The 21,639-nt window shown below is 35.7% G+C and overlaps 1 protein-coding gene across 2 annotated transcripts in view; it reads left to right on the plus strand.

Moving 5' to 3' along the window:
* The first annotated feature begins 256 nt into the window (after positions 1 to 256).
* HTR2C (5-hydroxytryptamine receptor 2C) overlaps positions 257 to 21,639 on the plus strand; it is a 160,490-nt gene continuing 139,107 nt past the window's right edge. For both annotated transcript variants that reach the window (XM_050775532.1, XM_050775533.1), the window contains exons 1-2: positions 257 to 370; positions 4,684 to 4,997. In XM_050775532.1, the coding sequence (XP_050631489.1) occupies positions 336 to 370; positions 4,684 to 4,997 (349 nt within the window). In that variant the 5' untranslated portion in view covers positions 257 to 335. The remainder of the gene's footprint in view (positions 371 to 4,683; positions 4,998 to 21,639) is intronic.

Raw genomic sequence — 21,639 nt, forward strand, 5'->3', positions numbered from 1 at the left:
GGGGAAATATGGTATAAGCCATGTATAAATAAAACATATATGGTAAATTTTTAAAAACTGTAGTGATAAATAATTTAAAAATCTGCTCTCTTTGCTATATTTTATCACTTACATAGTATAACATGCTTACCTGTTTGCTGAATTAAGTAATAACTGTTTCTTATCACCATTAAGTGCATTTAAGTTTATTAATTGGTTACTATGCAAGTTATTTGGACATTTAACTGATTTTCTCTTTCCACTTTTTTCTCCCCAGAAAGGATGATATGATGAACCTAACCTGTTAATTTCCTCTTCTCAATTTTGAACTTTGGTTGCTTAAGACTGAAGCAATCATGGTGAACCTGAGGAACGCGGTGCATTCATTCCTGTAAGGATGTTACTACTTATTATTTTAATAAAAAGATAATTTTACTTGGTAGCTTGCTCAACATGTTAAAAAAAATGCTTCTGTATGACCAGCTATATTTGCCTCAATCTGCATAAATGGCTTGCATCCCAAAAGACTAATATTATGGGTGTCTCCTATTCAAAAATAATTAATGAGAAAAAATAATTTGAACTCTAATTAAGCACTACAGCTCATGTATTTAAACAAGTAATATGGTGATAATGCCATAAATTCAAATAATCTCAATGTTCATGGTTACTTTTTCCGCAGGTAAAACTTAGAAAGGAAAAAGTTTCTTTTCTTTTCTTTCTTGCATGAATTGAACAGTTAAGAGAATGAAATGCCTCTGGTTTTGTGAAGAATAGTTGAGGTAGCAAAAGAAAAGGTCAGAAGTTAGGGGGTAGGGCTTGGTGATGTAGCTGGGTGGGAAAAACCAATGTCATCCTCAGAAGTCTTGATGCAGTGACCCAGTTGCAGCCAATAGTATACAACATAAAGGGTGTAGGTAAAGATACAGGAGATTCAAATAAAAAGCAATTTTAAATTTGATCTAATCCAGGTATACCTTCCTTTTACACAGTAAAATGTTGGAGTGGTTTCTTCCAAACCTGCTTTTTGAGGAACGGGGCATAGAAAAAAAAGATCCAAAGCTATGTAAACTCCGATCGGTGTAGTTGAGAAACCCCAAATCTCCCAGCTCCTAGGTAGTCTCCTTTATGATTCTTGTAAAAGACCTCACCCAGGAAAAGTTTACTGTGTGGTGGAGATATGAAGTTCAACAACACTGGATCCTCTGCATGTGCATCACCGTGGCCCATCTTGAGTGTCGTTGTGATGATAGTTTCAAGTATGGAAGAGTCCAAGAGAACTAGAGCAGACAACTGGGAAAGAAAAGAGTGAAGGACAGTGATAAAGAAGGGAAAAGAAGAGTTGGGTATGGGAAAATGAAAGGACAAGTGTTCATACTCCATGAGCCTGTGCCAGCCTAGTAGATAGCCATTGGCCAACATACCAAAGTGTATGGCTGCCGTAAAGGGTACCAAATTATTCTGCTATGAAATTAATTAAAGAATTCATATACAATTTTTTAACATTCTATTGAAACAAGGAACCATTCCTGTCTTCTAACAATGCCCATTATCCTACGTCATAGAAAAACTCAGTAGATTTTAAATATATTCGACTTTTTAAATTAAATTATCATTTTGTTTATCTACTAAGAATGTAAAATTATATTTTCATTAAAACTTTAGTAGCAATGAGTAAATTATATGCATTTCAGAGATAAATTATGACTTTTGTGTACATATTTTATGAGATTCCTATGAGCTTAAAAACAATTAGGATAAGCTTGAAGAGCAAGACTTAAATTACTCCTCTTTTGTAAAAGGACTTTATAATTTCACTGAGCATGTAAGTATTAAAAATTATATTTAATTATAATACAGCCAATTCTTCATTACAAAACTGAAGAATAAAGGATTAAACTTTAATAAAAATCATAAAATCTTGTCTATATGTAGTGCTCAATAAAAATGTATTAAACTGAATTTAATTGAAACCAGGAAAGCGAAGTAGATACTTTTTCAATATTTATCCTAACACCATTACCTTATTTTGTAATTCACAACAGATATGTTTAGATCTGACAAAACTCCTTCCTTCAATAATTAAGTATTTTTCTCACAGATTCTTTAATTAAAAAAAAAATTCTGACCAGTAGAGATAGGCTAGATAACTACTTGAAATAGTCCAAACTCAAAGATACTCAAATTATAAAATTCATAATTTGACATAATGTTCTTCTTGTATGTTTTTGTTATGTATAATTTTGTCTCCTGTACTCCTCTACCATTTTTAGGGACATGTGAAAGAATTTTGATGTTTCCACAATTTACTCAGAAAATTTGAAGTAGACTGCATACACCCCTAGGAACTTATTCTATAGGTTTAAGGATAAATGTATTTGTCATTCTGCAATCAACAACCGAAGACACAGTTTAGTATCTGAGATAAATTTTTGTGGGACTACTTGAGATGATCATCAGCTAATTTAAAACAGAACATTTTTTTTTAAAACGCCAGCAGAACAAGTTTTTTATCAGCTAGGCCAGAAAAGACTCTGGAAAATGTACTGGATTTAAGATTACTTTTCTGAGTCCAGTTCTTCATACATAGACATCATCTCAAAATAAAATCTAGACTTAAATTATCCTGGCAAATTTTGAAATACATGAGTTGAGATATAGCAAACATAAAATACTTTTGTTTAACTATGAAACAGACAGAAGGTACCTCCAGCATTTACTGAGGGCCTTTTATGACACAGGTATTATTATTAAGTTTGACATATACCATTTAATTTTCACAACAACCATGTGATGGACACCGTCCTTGTACAGATGAAGTTGATGTTGTGATAGGTTAAGTGACTGGTCAAAAATTACTGAAGTCAGGTGGCCAGGACATTGGCCACATGCCACATTCAATAAATACAGTGACAGAGTAATCAAAGCTGAGAACAAATAATTTGCTTCTATTTATTTGGTCCTTTATTTCAATAATTTTTACTTATATTAATCACAGGTTAATTATGAGATAGATTTTGGAATCCTGTATTATTTTTGCCTATTTTGTATGTTCTGGGAAAATAATACTTTTGGAAGAATTTACTGATTAATTCTCATCATTTGATAAGAATTGCGATTTCTCTGATAATGGTAGTGAGCAATGAGTCCATTAAATCACACATATGTTATCCCTGTCTGGAGATACTATCTTCAGTTCAAAGAACAAGTGACTGGGATAATGACATAAAAATACACAACATGGAGAACACACAGACTCTGAATATTATGTCATGTGTTCCATCTCCCTAATTTCAGAAAGAATCATCCTTCAACTATTTTGCATAGAAATTTATGTAGCATATATTGTGTGACCAGAGGTAATTTTCTCCTCTATAAATAATATCAAGGTGGAACAACCACTACATATAGGAAACATATCCTCATGTTGCTGATTAACATTAATTAAATAACTATTACTACACATGGAATAAACATAAATCAGTCATTCACAGGTAATATTTCTTGGTTTTAAGCAGGAAATATTGAACATGCTTGGCTGTGTTGTCTATTTTATTAAAGAAAAAATGTGTAGCTTTATTAGATATTTTAGGAGCTTACACTTTGAGAGAATATTTATGCACATAACTCAAATAAATCTCATGTCACCATAGGGGGATATTAATTTAGAATGTGCAAATGACAACCACATCCATCTCTTGCAATAGCCCGCCACCTGGCCTGAAATTCCTACTGGTAGAATCTACCTAAGGACCATCATGAGAAATGTACATTTTAAATGACTTAAGAGATTTAGTTCCAGTGCTTGAAAAGTAACAAATCCATAGGCATTAATCATCACCACAAATCATTATCTAGCCAAGAACAGGACCCAGAAAATATAAGACAAGACAGAAATGCGGAGAGTGGCAGGTAGAAGGAAAGTTTATAGCACAAAACATTAAGAAACGATTGAACCAGCATAATGACACTTTGCAAATGTGAAAAGGTAGAAAAACTTCTAAAAAGAAATGAATGGGTACTCTTGTCAAAACCCACTGTACCTCTTCCAGGCGCTTGACTGAAGTTGGTCTGATGGCAACTTAATTCCTTCTTAGCCTTGGATCAGTAGAATGCAATTTCCAGTTTCCTTGTTAGGATAATGGATCCTTTAAGGAAATCTCCCTTCATTCTGTTATCAGCTGTCTCAGAACATATCTAAAGGAAATAATATTTTTAAAATATAAAGAATAGACAATTAGAGCAAATCAAACAATATTGTGGTTTCAGATCGCAGTAAAAGTTTAAAACATAGACTTTGAAATCAGTGTGACCTGAGTATGGACCCTGGCCCCGCCACTTACTGACTGGGCTTGAAAGTTACTTACCCTTTCTGAACTTTACTCAGTCTTCTCATTTACATGATGGATATAAATTAGAACTGACATCATGAGGTTGTTTAATAAGATCAAATGAGATTATACATACATGTTTCAGCAAACTAAGTGCCTAACTCATAATAATCACTCAATAAAAGTTGGTGATTTTTGGAGAGAAAGAAGAAATACTGAGATTTAATTAAGAGAGTAGAAATAATGATGATGACAATGATGATAATGATGACAATGATCCTTGGAGAAGCAGTTGTTTTGCATGAGCAACACATTGTGTATAAGTAATATAATATGTACCTGATTGTTTTTTTTTTTTCTTCTTAATTTTCAGTGTGCACCTAATTGGCCTATTGGTTTGGCAATGCGATATTTCTGTCAGCCCAGTAGCAGCTATAGTAACTGACATTTTCAATACCTCCGATGGTGGACGCTTCAAATTCCCAGACGGGGTACAAAACTGGCCAGCACTTTCAATCGTCGTAATAATAATCATGACAATAGGTGGCAACATACTTGTGATCATGGCAGTAAGCATGGAAAAGAAACTGCACAATGCCACCAATTACTTCTTAATGTCCCTAGCCATTGCTGATATGCTAGTGGGACTACTTGTCATGCCCCTGTCCCTCCTGGCAATCCTTTATGGTAAGTACAATTTTATTCACTTTTCAATCTCATATAATGTTATAAATTGCTGTCATATTATAGTAAACACTCATAAAGTTAATTATTTTACTTGTAACATTTGGAAAAAGACAAAAGCAAATTGTGTGACAGAAGGAGTTGGATGTATGTATCATATTTATTAAATAAATCAGTAACAGTCTTCCAAAAGCAAAACAGACATTTTGTAATATATTAAAATCATACATAGATGCTCTCCAGCTTAGTGTCTTTGTAAACAGTGAATGAACAGTTAGTTGCCTTACAGTATACCGAATGGGACAGTAACAGAAACATCTTTCAACCCCTGTGTTCTGGGCAGTACACATACCTACTACCATCTCCAATACAAAGAAGGAAAACCAGGCTCATCCTCTTTAATAAATATATTTTAAGAAATCCTTTTTAAAGCTGCCAAACTAAGTGCTTGACACAAAACAGGCACTCGATAATAGCTATTCTTCTTGTTCATGGAGTCTATAATTTCTGTTATTACAAAGAGACAAGAGATAGCAAAATTAATTAGTAAGTATTTAAGTGCAAGTTCATATCATCACTTTAAAAATTCAGGCATTGAAAGTTTCAATTGATTTTAAAGAGGTTTTTAATTTTTCTTTTGATTTTCTTCCATCCCTTCATTCTGGTCATTTTAACCTAAGGTTTCATTTCCAGCTAATATTTATGATGAACAATCAAATTGTATACACAATTCTACAAAGTATGTTTACTAGGAAGTTGGAAAGCCCAGTTTGAATTTAATTGCTAATATGCTTATCTCACAAAGGAGTAAAATAGACTTCCAGTTGCCTAGAGTGTATAATGAAACTAGAAGAAATAATATTGAAAGTGTATCTAGTTGTCGAATCCTAAAAGAAAATAAATGCATCTAGAAAATAATCTCTCATGAAATGTAAAAATTAATTAGCCTGTTCTAAACCTGCAGCAATAGTAGATTATCTTAATAGGCATTTCATAAAGTGTTCTCAGGAAATATGCTTTTCTTATTCTTCATCAAGTTTCAGTGATGCATTAGCCTTAAAGCACCAGTATTTTATCTGCTCAGTGGGCATTTTACTACTCTATTGCTCCAAAATTAAGAAAAGATTACTGGAATGAAGTGAAACTGTGATTTAGAAGGTATACTTTGTTCTGTGGTGTCTGTTTTGCCAGCTTCTCCCTTTTAAAACATGTGAGTGGCCAAATAATAGTATTAGCATAAATCCAAGCCTCTTAACATATCTATTCCCCTGCCCAAATAAACAAAGAACAATATAAAAAACAATGAAACTACACAATACCACCATTAAGTGTGGAGAACATTCAAATTTCAAATTACCTGTAAGTAGAAAAACAAACAGGAAATAACATTGAACTATCTATTAGGCTTCTACCCCATGCTGTTGTGTAGAAGAGTAGTCTAGGAAAAATAGCATGAAACAAACTAGAGGAAAGCTATTAGGAAGCCTAAGATTGATCGAAACTCACCACAAGTGGCCAGGCGTGGTTACTCGCGCCTGTAATCCTAGCACTCTGGGAGGCCCAGGCAGACGGATCACTTGAGGTCAGGAATTTGAAACCAGCCTGGCCAACATGGTGAAACACAGTCTCTACTAAAAATGCAAAAAAATTAGCCAGGCGTGGTGGTGGGTGCTTGTAATCCCAGCTACTCCAGAGGCTGAGGCAATAGAATTGCTTGAACCCGGGAGGCGGTGGTTGGTTGCAGGGACCCGAGATCACACCACTGCACTCCATCCTGGTGACAGAGCAAGAATCCATTCAAAAACAACAACAACAACAACAACAACAACAACAACAACACAAGCAAGTAAGTCTACCCCAAGTGTGAAAATACTGAAAAGTTTCTCTAGAAGGTTAGCCTTTAGGTAAGGTACTGAAAAGTATGCATAAGACTCAAGAAAGCAGCATTAGAAAATTAATTCTTTGGAGGTAGAAAAAAGTAACAAAGAAAGCAAGAGGTGACTTGAAAAAAAAAAAAGCACAGTGAAAATAAAAAGAAGCAAGAGGGGGAAATTTATCATCTCACAATACGGAAAATGCCAAAATATTAGGGCCCATCATCCCTCCCTCTACTGTCTCCCACTGTCCCCCAAAGACCCTCCAGTAAAGAAACCATACTTTGATACACAAAGAGAAGAGGATGCTCTTGAGCTTGGAATTTTGGAAGCTACCTACAAACTGCCAGTCATGTTCATAGAAATTCTGAGATGCAACCAATCTTCATCTATACCAAGGTACTGTAGAAAGAAATCAGAATATGAGAATAGAAAGAAGGCATTTGATGAGCATTCCCTCCACTAAAGAATGATCAAGCAGAAGAATATGCTAGCAAAACACTTCAAAACAATATCTTCAAACAAGCACGTTAAGGTATTAAAAATGTACCTTGAAGTAGTAATCTAATAACTAAGAATAGAAATGGTCAAAAAATAGGACAACATGAAGCAAAATTAACTGAATTCAGGACAAATAAAACAGAAGAAAAAGACATCGTATCAGGAATGAACATGAAAAGCACCCAACAAAGAATTGATTCATATGAAACTTAATAAGGAATATAGAAGAAAAACAGGTTAACAAAGAGAATGAAGATGAGACAAAGAAAGAAGTAAAATACGTCAGAAAGAGAGTGGTTGAAATGAAATATCAGCAAAAATGATCAAATGTATGTATGAGAATTCTTGAAAAAGAACAAATAGTAAAACATAATTAGTATTTAAAACTATAATCCAAGAATGTCCTCCAGAAATAAAAGAGAATCTGAATCTACATATTGATAGGTTCAACCCAGTGCTAGAAAACTGACCTGAAACAATGAACTCAGAGATAAATCTGTGACATTGGATTTTCAATATAAAGAAAAAATCCTCAGGGTTTCCAAGCAAAAGGAGGGAAAATTTTACAAGAGCAAGAGCATTAGACTGGCCTTACTTGTCAAAAAAAAAAAAAAAAAAAAAAAAAAAATGACAAAACAAAGCAATAGTGAAACAATACTTTCAAAAAACAACCATTTATAGGACATTCTTTGAAAGGCAAATTTATACAGACAGGAAACATATCAGCAGTTTCAATGGCTAAAAGTGGGAAGATGACTTTAAAAAGGCATTTATTTTGGTATTATAAAACTGTTCTATATCTTGATTGTGGTGATGGTTATACAAATACATATATACATAAAAATCTGAAGAGCTATAAATTCTAGTATACAGTTTTAAAAAGGTGAATTTTACTCTGTATAACAGATGCCATAAATTTAAAAATATTTTTAAGTACACAAAAAGGTTTGGAAAAATGAATCTATATCTAGACAAGTTGTCCATTAAGACTATAAAAAGTTTAAGTCTTTTAAAATTCAGGGAATTCTGTACCACAAGCCCTTTTAAAAAATAAAATAGTGGAGGTCAGGTGTGGTGGCTCATGCCTTTAATGTCAGTACTTTGGGAGACCGAGGCAGGCAGATCATTTGTGGTCAAGAGTTCGAGACCAGCCTGGCCTACTGGGTTTCTTTAGTAGAGACCCTGTATCTACTAAAAATACAAAAAAAAAAAAAAAAAAAAAAAAAGCCGGGTGTAGTGCTGCCTGCCTGTAATCTCAGCAACTTGGGAGACTGAGGCAGGAGAATTGCTTGAACCCAGGAGGTGGAGGTTGCAGTTAGCCAAGATTGAGCCACTGCAATCCAGCTTAGGCGACAGAGGGACATTCCGTCTCAAATAAAATAAAATAGAATAAAATAAAATTACAAAATAAAGCAAAATAAAATAGTGGATGGGATTCATCTAACAAAGCGATGACTGGGATAATTTCCTCAAAAAGACTGATGATAAACATTTAATATATTTAACTTTAGAGTTAAAATAAAAGAAATGGTATTATAAGAGCAGAAAAATACTATGTCATATAATATATATTACATTTTAAATGTTCTAACAATCTGGAAACAATGCAACCAAAAATTAGGAAGAGAAAGAGGAAGGGGAAGAGGAGTGTAGCATCATTTCATTGATTCTTCTATAAACGAATAAGAATTAAATTATAAACTTAAAAAACTGGCAAATCAGAAAGTAATAGAATTGATAAGAAAACATGAGTCTAGGGTCGTTAAGCATGTTATAAATATAAAGTTAACCACTAGAACAAAAATACACAGCTTCTTAAACACCAGAGGAAATGTAATCAGTAGAAGAGCCAAAACCAGTCAAATACAGGAAGAAATGGAAGAAAATAAGGCTTGGCGCCGTGGCTCACACCTGTAATTCCAGCACTTTGGAAGGCCGAGGCGGGCAGATCACGAGGTCAGGAAATCGAGACTATCCTGGCTAAGACGGTGAAACCCCCTTTCTACTAAAAATTAGCCAGGCGTGGTGGTGGGCGCCTGTGGTCCCAGCTACTCCAGAGGCTGAGGCAGGAGAATTGCCTGAACCCGGAAGGCGGAGCTTGCAGTGAGCCAAGACTGTGCCACTGCACTCCAGCCTGGGCAACAGAGCGAGACTCCATCTCAAAAAGGAAAAGAAAAGAAAACATACAAATACACTTAACATTATATGATGATTTAATATGACAGAGTTGAAATCAAACATATCAGGAAGTAATAATAATAAACTCGAATGAAGAAGCTATCACTTAAACATAAAAGATTTTCAATTAGGCTTATGAAGAAAGACCCAAGTATACTCCATATACAAAAGTAACCCTTACCATCCAGGGATTAGTAAGCGCTAAAAATAAGTACTATTTAGCCACAAAAAAGAAGATTCAGTAATTTTCAACAACATGAATGGAACTGGAGGTCATTAATAACCCAGACACAGAAAGACAAACATCACATGTTCTCACTTATTTGTGAAATCTAAAAATCAAAACAATTGAACCCATTGAGATAGACAGTAGAAGGGTGGTTACCAGAAGCTAGGAAGGGTATTGGGGGAATGGATGGTAGTGGGAAAGGTTAATGAGTACAAAATATAGTTAGAAAGAATGGATAAGACTTAGTGCTTGATAGCACAACAGTGTGACTATAGTCAATAAAAAAAATTATACATTTTAAAATAACTTAAAGAGTATAATTGGATTGTTTGTAAGTCAATGGATAAATGCTTGAGGGGATGGATATCTCATTCTTCATGATGTGATGAATATGCATTGCATGCCTGTATCAAAACATCTCAGGTACCCTATAAATGTATACATACTATGTACCTACAACAATTAAAAATTAAAAATTAGAAAAAACGTAAATGCTTCTAAAAAATCTCCATGCCTAGACAGCTTCACTGGCAGATTCTACTGTACATTTCAGGAAGAAAAAAATAAGAATTCTATACAATCTCTCCCAGAAAATAGAAGCAAAAGGAATACATTTATATCATTTATGAGACCAGGATTACCCTGATAGTAAAACCAGAGACCTTATAAACAAGAAAATTAGGGATCAATTGCTTCATTAATATAGATGCAAAAATAATCAAGATATATTAAGAAATTTAGTTCAGCAGTATATAAAAGGGATAATACATTCTGATATAGCTGGCCCAACATTCAAAAATCAATTAATGTTGATTAATTGATCATCTGAATAGACTAAAGAATATAATAACCATATGATCATCTCAGTTTTGGATTAGTTGATGCAGAAAAGACATTTGGCGAAAATGAACTCCAAGATAAAAACGATCGACCAGACTCAGTGGCTCAGGCCTGTAATCCCAGCAAGTTGGGAGGCTGAGCTGGGAGGATCACTTGAGTACAGGAATTTGAGACCAGCGTGGGCAACCTGGGGAAACCCCAACTCTAAAAATAATTAAAAAAAGAGAGAGAGGAAGGAAGGAAGGAAGGAAGGAAGGAAGGAAGGAAGGAAGGAAGGAAGGAAGGAAGGAAGGAAGGAAGGAATTAACCAGGCGTGGTGGTACGTGCCTGTAACCCCATCTGATCCAGAGGCTGATATGGAAGGATCACCTGAGCCCAAGGAGGTTGAGGCTGTAGTGAGCCGTGATTGTGCCACTGTACTTCAGCCTGGGTGACAGAATGAGACCCTGTCTCAAAAAGAAAAAAATAAAGATTAAAACTCACCCAGAAAACTCAGAATAGAAGGGAAGTTCCTCAACTTGATAAAGGGGATCTACAATTATCCTTAAGCAGACATTGTACTTTATGGTGAAAGATTGAATGATTTCACCTGAATTTCAAGAATAAGATCAGGATGTCCACTTTCACCACTCTTATTCAACATCATACTGCAGGTCCTAGCCCGTGTAGTAACATAAGATAAATTAATGAAACGCACGTTGGAAAGAAAGGAACAGAACTGTTTTTGTTTGAAGATGACATAATTTTCTACATAGAAAATCCTAAGGGATCTACAAAGAAGCTCCTAGAAATAATACAGTAGCCTGCTTCTGAAATGGCCCCCAATGGTCCCTGCCACAATGATCCCCTTCCTTTTGGTGTGAGAATAGAGCAGAAGTGATTGGATGCTACTTCTGAGATTACGTTATAAAAGACTGTGACTTCCATCTTGCTTGCACTTTCTCTCTTGCTGGCACTCTCTCTTGCTCATTCACTTTCTTGTTCTGATTAAGCAAGCTGCCATGTTGTAAACTGTCCTATAGAGAGGCCCACCCGGCAAGGAATTGAGAGAAGCCTCACGCATCCAATGTGGGTCGAAGTCCTTCAATCCAAAAGCCAGCAAATTATATGAACCACATGAGTGAACATAGAAGTGGATTTTTCTCCAGATGAGCTTTAAGGTGGCTGCAACCTGACTGACACCTTGATTGCAGCCTATGAAACATGCTGAAGAAGAAGATATGATGTGACCCAATGCCTGATTCACAGAAACTGTGAAATAATGAATGTTTTCATAAGCTACTAATTTGGGGGATAATTTGCTGTGCATTCACAGATAGCTAGAATAACTATTAAGTGAGTTTAGCAAGCTCTAAGGATGCAAGGTCCATATGCACAAATAAATTGTGTTTCTATGTAGAAGTGGTGGAAACTGGAAGTCAAAATTTTGAAGAGTACCATTTATAGTATCATAAAAATAATAAAATTATAAATGTAAATCTACCAGATTATGTGCAGGAGCTGTATGCTGCAAACTTCAAAACACTGATGAAATAGATTAAAGACCCAAATAAATGGAGAGATATATCCTGATTATGGATTAGAAGAATCAATATTATTAAGATGTCAGTTTGCCCCCAAATGATCTATAGATTAAACACAATTGCAACCAAAACTCTCAGCAGAGTTTTTAATCAAAAAGCTGATTCTAAAATTTATGCAGAAAGGCAAAATAACTACAATAGCTGAAACCGTTTTGAAAAACAGCAAAATTGGAGAACTCATAATACTGGAATTTAGGACTTACTGTCGAGCTACAGTAATCAAGAAGAATGGTATTGATGGAAAGAAAAGTGCACATATGAATGGATATAAATAGAGGATCCAGAAATGAACAAATATAACCAATTAATTTTTTTTTACTAAAAGGCATTTCAGTGGAGAAAGAATAGTCTTTTCAACAAATGTTGTTGCAAACCCACATTCAGGAAATTTTATACCTTATACAAAAATAAACTCAAAATGGAATACAGAGCTAAATTTAAAATGCAAAACTACTAAACTTCTGGAAGAAAACAGAAGAAAATCTTTAGGGATATTGGGTTAGGCCAAGAGCTCTTACCTATGATGTCAAAAACCACAAGCCATAAAGAGAATGGGTAAATTAGACTGCATCAAAATTAAAAGCTTTTGCTCTTTGAACAACAGGATTGAGCAAATGAAGTAAAGCCACAGATTGATAAAGAGTATTCAGCAGTAGCATATTCAGTAAATGATTTGTATCCTGAATAGATAAAGAACTCTCAAAACTCAAAATAAGAAAAATGGTCAATAAAAAGTAAGAAGTTATTTGAACAGAAACTTTACCAAGGAAGATATATAACTATCAAATAAATATACAATAAAGTGTAAAAAAAAACCACACACACAAAACAAAACAACAACAACAACAACAACAACAACAAAAGCCACTTGCTGGGTGTGGTGGCTCACACCTGCAATCCCACACCCTGGAATGCTGAGGCAGGAGGATCGCTTGAGCCTAGGAGTTCGAGACCAGCCTGGGCAGCATGGCAAAACACTGTCTCTACAAAAAATACAGAAATTAGCTGGGCATGGTGGTGTGTGCCTGTAGTCCCAGCTACTTGGAGGCTGAGGTGGGAGGATGGCTTAAGCCCAGAACCCAGGAGGTTTACGCTGAGGCTGCAGTGAGCCGAGGTCACACCACTGCACTCCAGCCTGGTTGACAGAGCAAGACCCTGTCTCAAACAAACAAACAAACAAAAAAATACTTAGGAGTCTTACAGTAGAGAGGCTCAAAAGCAGACAATTACCCTGAAATGTGGCAAATAGCATGAAAGAGAATTGTAGGATCAAAAAAGATGGTCAATTTAGTGTCAGAAAGCTTCCCAGAGGAAGTGACATGTAAGTGGGGATCTAAAAGATATGCAGGAATTAATCTCATTACAACCTGAGTGATAGAGTGAGACACTGTCTCAAAACAAAAGCAACAACAACAACAAAACAAAAAAAGCATTTGTAGTAATTAACCAAAAGGATAATAATCATATATCTTTAAGGAAAAAATAAAAAATCACTGCTAGTCTGAATCTATTTTCATTATAAACTGAAAGCAACCTCAAATTGCCCCTTACCATTACATGATATTTCAATATATTTCATTCACAGAGTTATTTGCGGATTAAAGCTAGGTTATAAATATGAGTTCATTTGATTCCTATACAGATAACAGACTTTCAGGCTGAAGTTAGGTGATCATGAAGACTTGAACTTTTAAACGTTCTTATTGGTGTAGGAGCTCAGATCACACCCATTTTTCTTGTGGCAGATTGGCATGTTGTTGTCTGAGTTGATGGATCTGTGTGTAAGTGCAACTACCTCAAGAAATGGCTAACTTAAACGTTACCTTCAGAGGCAGTGAAACGTGAATTATCATTCTACCCCATCATTGCATTTCAACTAGCAATGAACTCTTGAAAAAAAAAATGATAAAGAGTTTTGCTTCTGCTAAATTCTACCTGAAAACTCTGAACCTCTAACATTTACCCTGTCATTGTTCAAATAATTTTTTTTCTGGCTTTCTTTTCCCATCCTGTTATCCTGTCATTGTATATGTATTTGAGGTGTCACATTTAATCTGTTCTGTCTTGTATTACTTTGAAGAAATTAGATATATATCTCAAATCTTTGTAAATAAATCAGTTACATAAAGATATATTATCCAGCTGTCAACACTGTCTAGAGGCAAGTCTTTAAGAAAGTTGTGTTTAATTATTCGTATGTAGCTTTGCAGGAAACGACAATAATCATAGCTAACAGTTGTTATTCCTTACGTACCAGGCACTGTTTTAAGCGCTTTACATGTATTTCATCACTTAATTCTCGCAAACCATATGAGTTAGATTCTGTTGTCATCTGTAGTTTACATACAATAGAAAAGAGGAAGAGGTTTATTTGGTAATTCACAGAAGGCCACATAATTCGTATATTGTAGAGTAGGAATTTTAAACTTAGGCTCTGTGGCTTTTGAACCAATGTTTTTAAACAATACAATAGATAACAAAGAAGATATCGCCCTTTTTGTCAAAGAAACTAAACCTAAGTAAATACCTACAAAGAAAGGTAGCAGACACAATAAAAACACCAACATGTCCAGTTTTAATCAGACGGCAAGTTCGTACACATAAAAGGGGGAGGTAATGGTACTGAAGATGTATTAAATTATTGAACTAGAGTTGGGTAAAGATTGTTCAGGAAGACTTCACAGAGATGGTGAGACTGGCTAAATTTTGAAGAGCAAGGTTTCATTAGAATTTGAGTGCACTAATATGTCAAGAGCTTAGCAGTTGTTATCAGTGTATTTTATTTTATTTTTATTTTTGTGGAGATGGGGTTTTGCTATGTTGCCCAGGCTGGTCTCAGATTCCTGGCTCAAGGTTATTTTAAATTCTCACAAAAACATAACATTATAGACATGAAAACTGAAGGTCATTCATTTGGCTATTATTTATTGAGCACCTACAGTATACTAAGCACACATCTCGGTTCTGTGTCTGGTGCACAAAACAAATTTTTGCCTTCATGCAGCTTACTTATTTCTCATTTAGGCAATAACTTGCCCAGGGTCACATGATTAGACTACTAGACAGCAAAGTCAGAGTTGGAACCTAGATCTAGCTGATTATAACACGTAGTTTTATTTGTCATTATAGCATTTCAACACTCATAGTTTACATTTAAAAGGCAGGAGAAGATTTTGGGGAGAATGAGGGACATGTAAGATTGATTAGAGGAAAATTAAAACTCAAATTGTTCCCTAGAATGCCTAGAAGGTAAATATACTGTTTAAAGAAATGCTTCAAAATTGGCAGAAATGAAGGTAATTTTGTGAATTGGATCAGTGCCTCAACTGTTCATTTGGTGTCATTTGGGTATTCACAATATGCTTCAAGATAATTATTTAAAAATAATTAGGCCTTTGGGTGTCATTAAGGTACTTAGTTCACAGTATGCATCAAAATGATTACTCTTGCTCCCATACATATATAACTTTTTTTTGCAGTCGTGTATTTCCACAATGACTTCTGATCTCTAGTTTGAAAATATTTTCTTGCTATAATTTTCTTCACCCTTCAAATTCCTACTCATTCCACATTTCTGGAAAGATCTGCTATGGCAAGATTCTTACCTGGGTTCTACGTTTCATTAAAATGGAAAACAAAAACAAAAAGGAAATAACTATAAAACGGAACTAATTTCAAAAAGACTAAGACCGTTACACTTAAGAGATGCAAACTGATACCTGGGAACAGATACATCAGATATACAACAGCATCTTCAAATTGCTAATGCAAGTGAGCATACACCATTAAATTTCTTAAAGTTCAGACACTTTTTAATATAATGATACAGAAACTCTCAGACTTTATATATTTAGACATCAAATAAGTTAGAATGAAATAAAGCACTTAAATCAGTAATTTTTGGATTTATTACCTTAGACAGCACATGTTTATTTTAGTACAACAAAGGCATGCACAAATCAGAAAAATATTCAAATATATTTAAAAATGTATTATGTAATTTGTGAAAATCTCAGTATCTCTTATGCAATAAGCTGCATTTTTACTCACAGCATTATTATTTTTTCTTGCTATTCTTAGAGTATCTTCAGATCCCCTTCCAAGCCACCTAGCAAATGTTCTCCAGATACCCTTTGATTCTCTCAAAAGAAAAGCTCATGCCTTCTGGTCCACTGTACCAGAATTTTAAGGCTCATGATCAATAACTAATTGACGAGTACAATTCACCGAAGACTATCATAAACATAGAGTAGCTGACATAGCTGTATACATAAACACAGAGTAGCTGACAAAGCTCTATTTTTGCATACTGATTGACAAAATTCCCGAGGGGCATTATAATGCTGCATTTAATTAACTACCACTGAAGTCACAGTATCACCCTATTTCTTTCCCAATAGAACCCAACCACAGATGTTCCCATCCTCTGTTACCAGCCTAGCACCTCTTCTTTTTGTCACTCCCGGTTGAATTGCTAGTCAGCTTCATCCACAGTCAATTTTAGGAACCCAAGAAATTGTTTCAAAATATTTCTAAGTTCCATAGTAGCAGTCAGATCTTCTAGGCTCATCTAAAAAAAAAAAAAAAAACAAAAAACCTTGTATTAACCTTGTATTATTATGTAATATTTGATAACTATTTAATAATACATGATTCAGGGACAAGATGGAGTAGACTCATTTTCTCTCCTGATCTCCTCTAAACACAGCTAAATACCCTTATAAATAATTTGATAGACATTTATAAAAAGGACTCTGAAAGTGCAAAGAAGATGAACTAGCTGGGGAACTCAGTACTTGAAGAATGACACTCTAGTGACTTCCCTGTGATTTCTTTTTATCTCTAATATATCTTGGTCTGGGTACTGGAGAGGCCTGTAACTCAGGATCACCAACAGGTGTAGACAAAAACCAAAGAAACCAAAGCAGGAACTTAGAAAAAGACTCATATCCAGTGATAGGGTGGGCCCATCTCCCAACAGCAGTGGAAACAGTTCTGGGCACAAGACAGAATGCATTCCCCCTAAGATTAAGGCAAGGATATCAATTCTCACCACTGTTATACAACATAGGACTGAAAGTTGTTTTAAGTCACCAAGTTTGTGATAATTTCTTACAGCAGTCATAGGAAACTAATATATTTGTCTTCCTTTCTTGAGTAGCCATTGCAATAAGGCAAAAAGAGGCATATATATTAGAAAGAAAGAAGTAAAACGGTTTCCATATACATATGATGTAATTGTTTATGTAGAACATCTCAAAGAACCTACAAAGAAACTCCTAGAATTAGTGACTTCAACAAGGTCACAAGGGTACAAAATCAATGCACAGAAGTCAATGACTTTTTTTGTTAATAATGATCATATGGAAACTCTAAATAAAATTCAATATTATTTACTATGACTTAAAATACTCAGGTCTAAATGTAATAAAATATGTGCGGAATTTATAGCTAACATTACAAAATGTTGATGCGTGAAATCAAAGACCTAAATAAATCAAGAGATACACCCTGTTCATGAATTGGAAGAGTCAGCATAGTACAGATATCAGTTCTTCCTCTATTAGTTTGGTAGAGCTGCCATAGGAAACTACCACAGACTGGGTGGCTTAAACAACAGAGTTATTTTATCACAGTTTAGGAGGCTAGAAGTCAGAGGTCAAAGTGTCGGTAGGATTTCTTTCTTCTAAGGTCTTTCTCTTTGGCTTTGTAGATGGCCATCTTCCTCTTGAGACTTACACATGGTCTTCCCTCAGTACTGTGTCCACTTTTCTTCTTCTTAAAGGGTACCAGTCATATTGGATTAGGGCCCACCCTAATAACCTCAATTTAGCTTAATTACCTCTTTAAAGGCACTGCCTCTAAATACAGCCACGTTCTGAGGTACTGGGGTTAGGACTTCAACATATGAATTTTAGGGGGACACAATTCAGCTGGTAACACTTCTCAAATTCATTTAATGTAATTCCTATCAAAACTCCAAAAAGGATTTTAAGACATTATCAAGTTTCTTTTAAAATTTATATAGAAAGACACAGGTAGGTCCTTGAAGAGCTAAAATGACCTTGAAAAAGAATGAAGTAAGAGGAATCACTGTACCTGATATTAAGGATTACAAGACAGCTGCAGTAATCAAGACAATATCATATTGGCAGAGGAGGGGACACATAGATCAATGGAACAGAACAGAGAATTCAGAAATATACCCACATAAATATGTCCAATTGATTTTTGACAAAGGTGCAAAAGTAATTCAATAGAGGAACAAATGGCACCAAAGAAAGTGGTCTCCCATAGGTAAAAACAAATGAACTTTGATCTAACTTGATACCTTATACAAAAATTAAAACAGATAATAGACTTAAAAATACAATGTAAAACTATACAAATTTTAGAAAAAAAAAAACCACCAAAATTTTCAGAATCTAGGGCTTGGGGTAGTTCTTAGATTTGACAGCAAAAGCCCAATCCATAAAATTTAAAAATGTGTAAATTAGACTTTATCAAAATGAAAAACTTTTGCTCTGCAAAAGGGCCCTTTAAAGGAGTTATATTTGTAAATCATATATCCAATAAAAGAAGAATGTATTCGTTTCCTATACCTGCTGTAAAAAAATTCCACAAACTTGGTGGCTTAAAACCATGGAAGTGGCTGGGCACGGTGGCTCATGCCTGTAATCCCAGCATTTTGGGAGGCTGAGGGGGGTGGATCACCTGAGGTCAGGAGTTCAAGACCAGCCTGGCCAACATGGTGAAACCCTGTCTCTACTAAAAATACAGAAATTAGCCAGGTGTGATGGCAGGCGCCTGTAACCCCAGCTACTTGGGAGGCTGAGACAGGAGAATTGCTTGAACTCAGGAGGTGGAGGTTGCAGTGAGCCAAGATCGCGCCATTGTACTCCAGCCTGGGGGACAAGAGCGAGACTTCATCTGAAAAACAAATAAACAAAAAAACACGGAAATTTATTCTCTCCCAGTTCTGGAGGTCAAAAGTCTGAAATCAGGACTATTAGGCTGAAATCAACTTGTCTGCAAGGTCATGCTCCCTCCTTCCAGAGATTCTAGGAGAATATCCTTTCTTTGGGAGTTTTAGATTCTGGTGACTACTGGCATTCCTTAGCTTGTGGCCACATCATTCCCTTCTCTACCTCTGTGATCACATTGCCTTCTTCTCATCTTTTTGAAATCTCCCTCTGCTCCCCTTCTCTGAGGATATAAGTGATTGTATTCAGGGCCCACTTACATAATCCAGAATAATCTCTTTATCTCAAGATCCTTAACTTAATTAGCTCTGCAAAGACTCATCTTTATTGCCATATGAGGTAACATTCAACGGTTCCAGGCATTAGGACATGGCTATTTTGGGGGGGGTTCACCCTACTACAACTAGTATATAGAACATATAAAGAATTCTCAAATTTCAACAGAAAAAAATAAAATTTTATTTAGATAATGAGCAAAAGACCTGAAAAGACATTTCATTGCACAGAATATAAAAGATGTTTGACACCAGTTATTAGACATTAAGGAAATGCAAATTTAAACCACAATGAGGTTTTGTAAATCCCAAAACTTTAAGAGGATCACATGAGGCCAGCAGTTTGAGGACAGCCTGGGCAACATTGCAAGAGTCTATGTCTACAAAAAACTTAAAAAAAAAAAATAGCCGAATGTGGTGGTGTGTGCCTGTAGTCCCAACTACTTGGGAGGCTGAGGCAGGAGGATTGCTTGAGTCCACGAGTTTAAGATTGCAGTGAACTGTGATCAAACCACTACACTCCAACCTGGGCAACAGAGCAAGACCTTATCTCAAAAAACAAAACAAAACACTCCCCCCACAAAATCACAATGAGATACTACTCCATATCTATCGGAATGGCTAGAATAAAAATTAGTGACAAAGCTAAATGTCAAGGATGTGGAGAAACTGGATCATTCATACATTGCTGGTGGGAATGTAAAATGGGACAGCAGCTTTGGAAAACACTTTGGCAGTTTATTACATGACGGCGTGGCCTGTCCCTCCACACCTGTGGGCGTTTCTCCTTAGGTGGAACGAGAGACTTGAGAAAAGAAATGAGACACAGAGACAAAGTATAGAGAAAGAAAAAGTGGGCCCAGAGGACCAGTGCTCAGCATACAGATGACCCGCACAGGCACCGGTTTCTGAGTTCCCTCAGTATTATTGATCATTATCTTTACCATCTTAGAAAAAGGGAAGTGGCAGGATAATAGGATCATCTAGGGAGAAGGTCAGCAGTAAGACATATGAATACAGATCTCTGTGATATGAATAAGTTTAAGGAAAAATGCTGTGCCTTGATATGCATATGCAAACATCTCTATAAACCTTTTTAGTGCATAAAGAGCAGCATTGCCGCTAGCACGTCCCACCTTCAGCCCTAAAGCTGTTTTCTCCTTTCTCAGTAAACAGAACATACAATCGGGTTTTACACCGAGATGTCCCATTGCCCAGGGACAGGCAGGAGACAGATGCTTTTCTCTATCTCAACTGCCAAGAGGCCTTCTTTCCTCTTATACTAGTCCTCCTCAGCACAGACCCTTCACGGGTGTCAGGCTGGGGGAAGATCAGGTCTTTCCATTCTCACGAGGCCATATTTCAGACTATCACATGGGGAGAAACCTTGGACAATACCTAGCTTTCCTAGGCAGAGGTCCCTGCGACCTTTGGCAGTGTATGTGTCCCTGGGTACTTGAGATTAAGAGAATGGTGATGACTTTTAACCAGCATACTGCCTTCAGGCACTTGTTTAACAAAGCACACCCTGCACAGCCCAAAATCCGTTAAACCTTGAGTCACCACAGCACATGTCTCTTGCAAGGACAGGGTTGGGGGTAGGATCACAGAATAACAGCATCTCAAATCCAGAACAAAATGGAGTCTCTTATGTCTACTTCTTTTTATATAGACACAGTAACAGTCTGATCTCTCTTACTTTTCCCCACAATTACGAACCTAAACAAACAACTAACATGGAATCCAGCAGTTGCACTCCTGGGCATTTATCCCAGAGAAATGAAGATTTATATTTACACGAAAACCTGTCCACTGATGTTTATAGCAACTTGATTCATAATAGCCCCAAACTGGAAACAACATTTAACGGGTGAACAAACTGGTACATCCATACCATGGAATACCACTCAGCAATAAAAAGGAATGAACTATTGATTCTTGCAACAATCAAGATGATTCTCCAGAGAATTACGCTGAGTGAAAAGTGCCAATCCCAAAACATGATACGCTGTATGCTTCCATTTGTAAGTCTTTCTATGACAAAAGTATAGAAATAGAGACCAAATTAATGCTTTTCAGGGTTTAAGGATAGGAAGCAGAGAATGAAAGTGGGTGTGGTTATAAAAGGCCAGCAGGATAAATCCAAATGGTGATATTAATGTTCTGCCATCCTGGCTATATC

The sequence above is a fragment of the Macaca thibetana genome, chromosome X (assembly GCF_024542745.1).
Source record: "Macaca thibetana thibetana isolate TM-01 chromosome X, ASM2454274v1, whole genome shotgun sequence".
Taxonomy (NCBI): Eukaryota; Metazoa; Chordata; class Mammalia; order Primates; family Cercopithecidae; genus Macaca; species Macaca thibetana.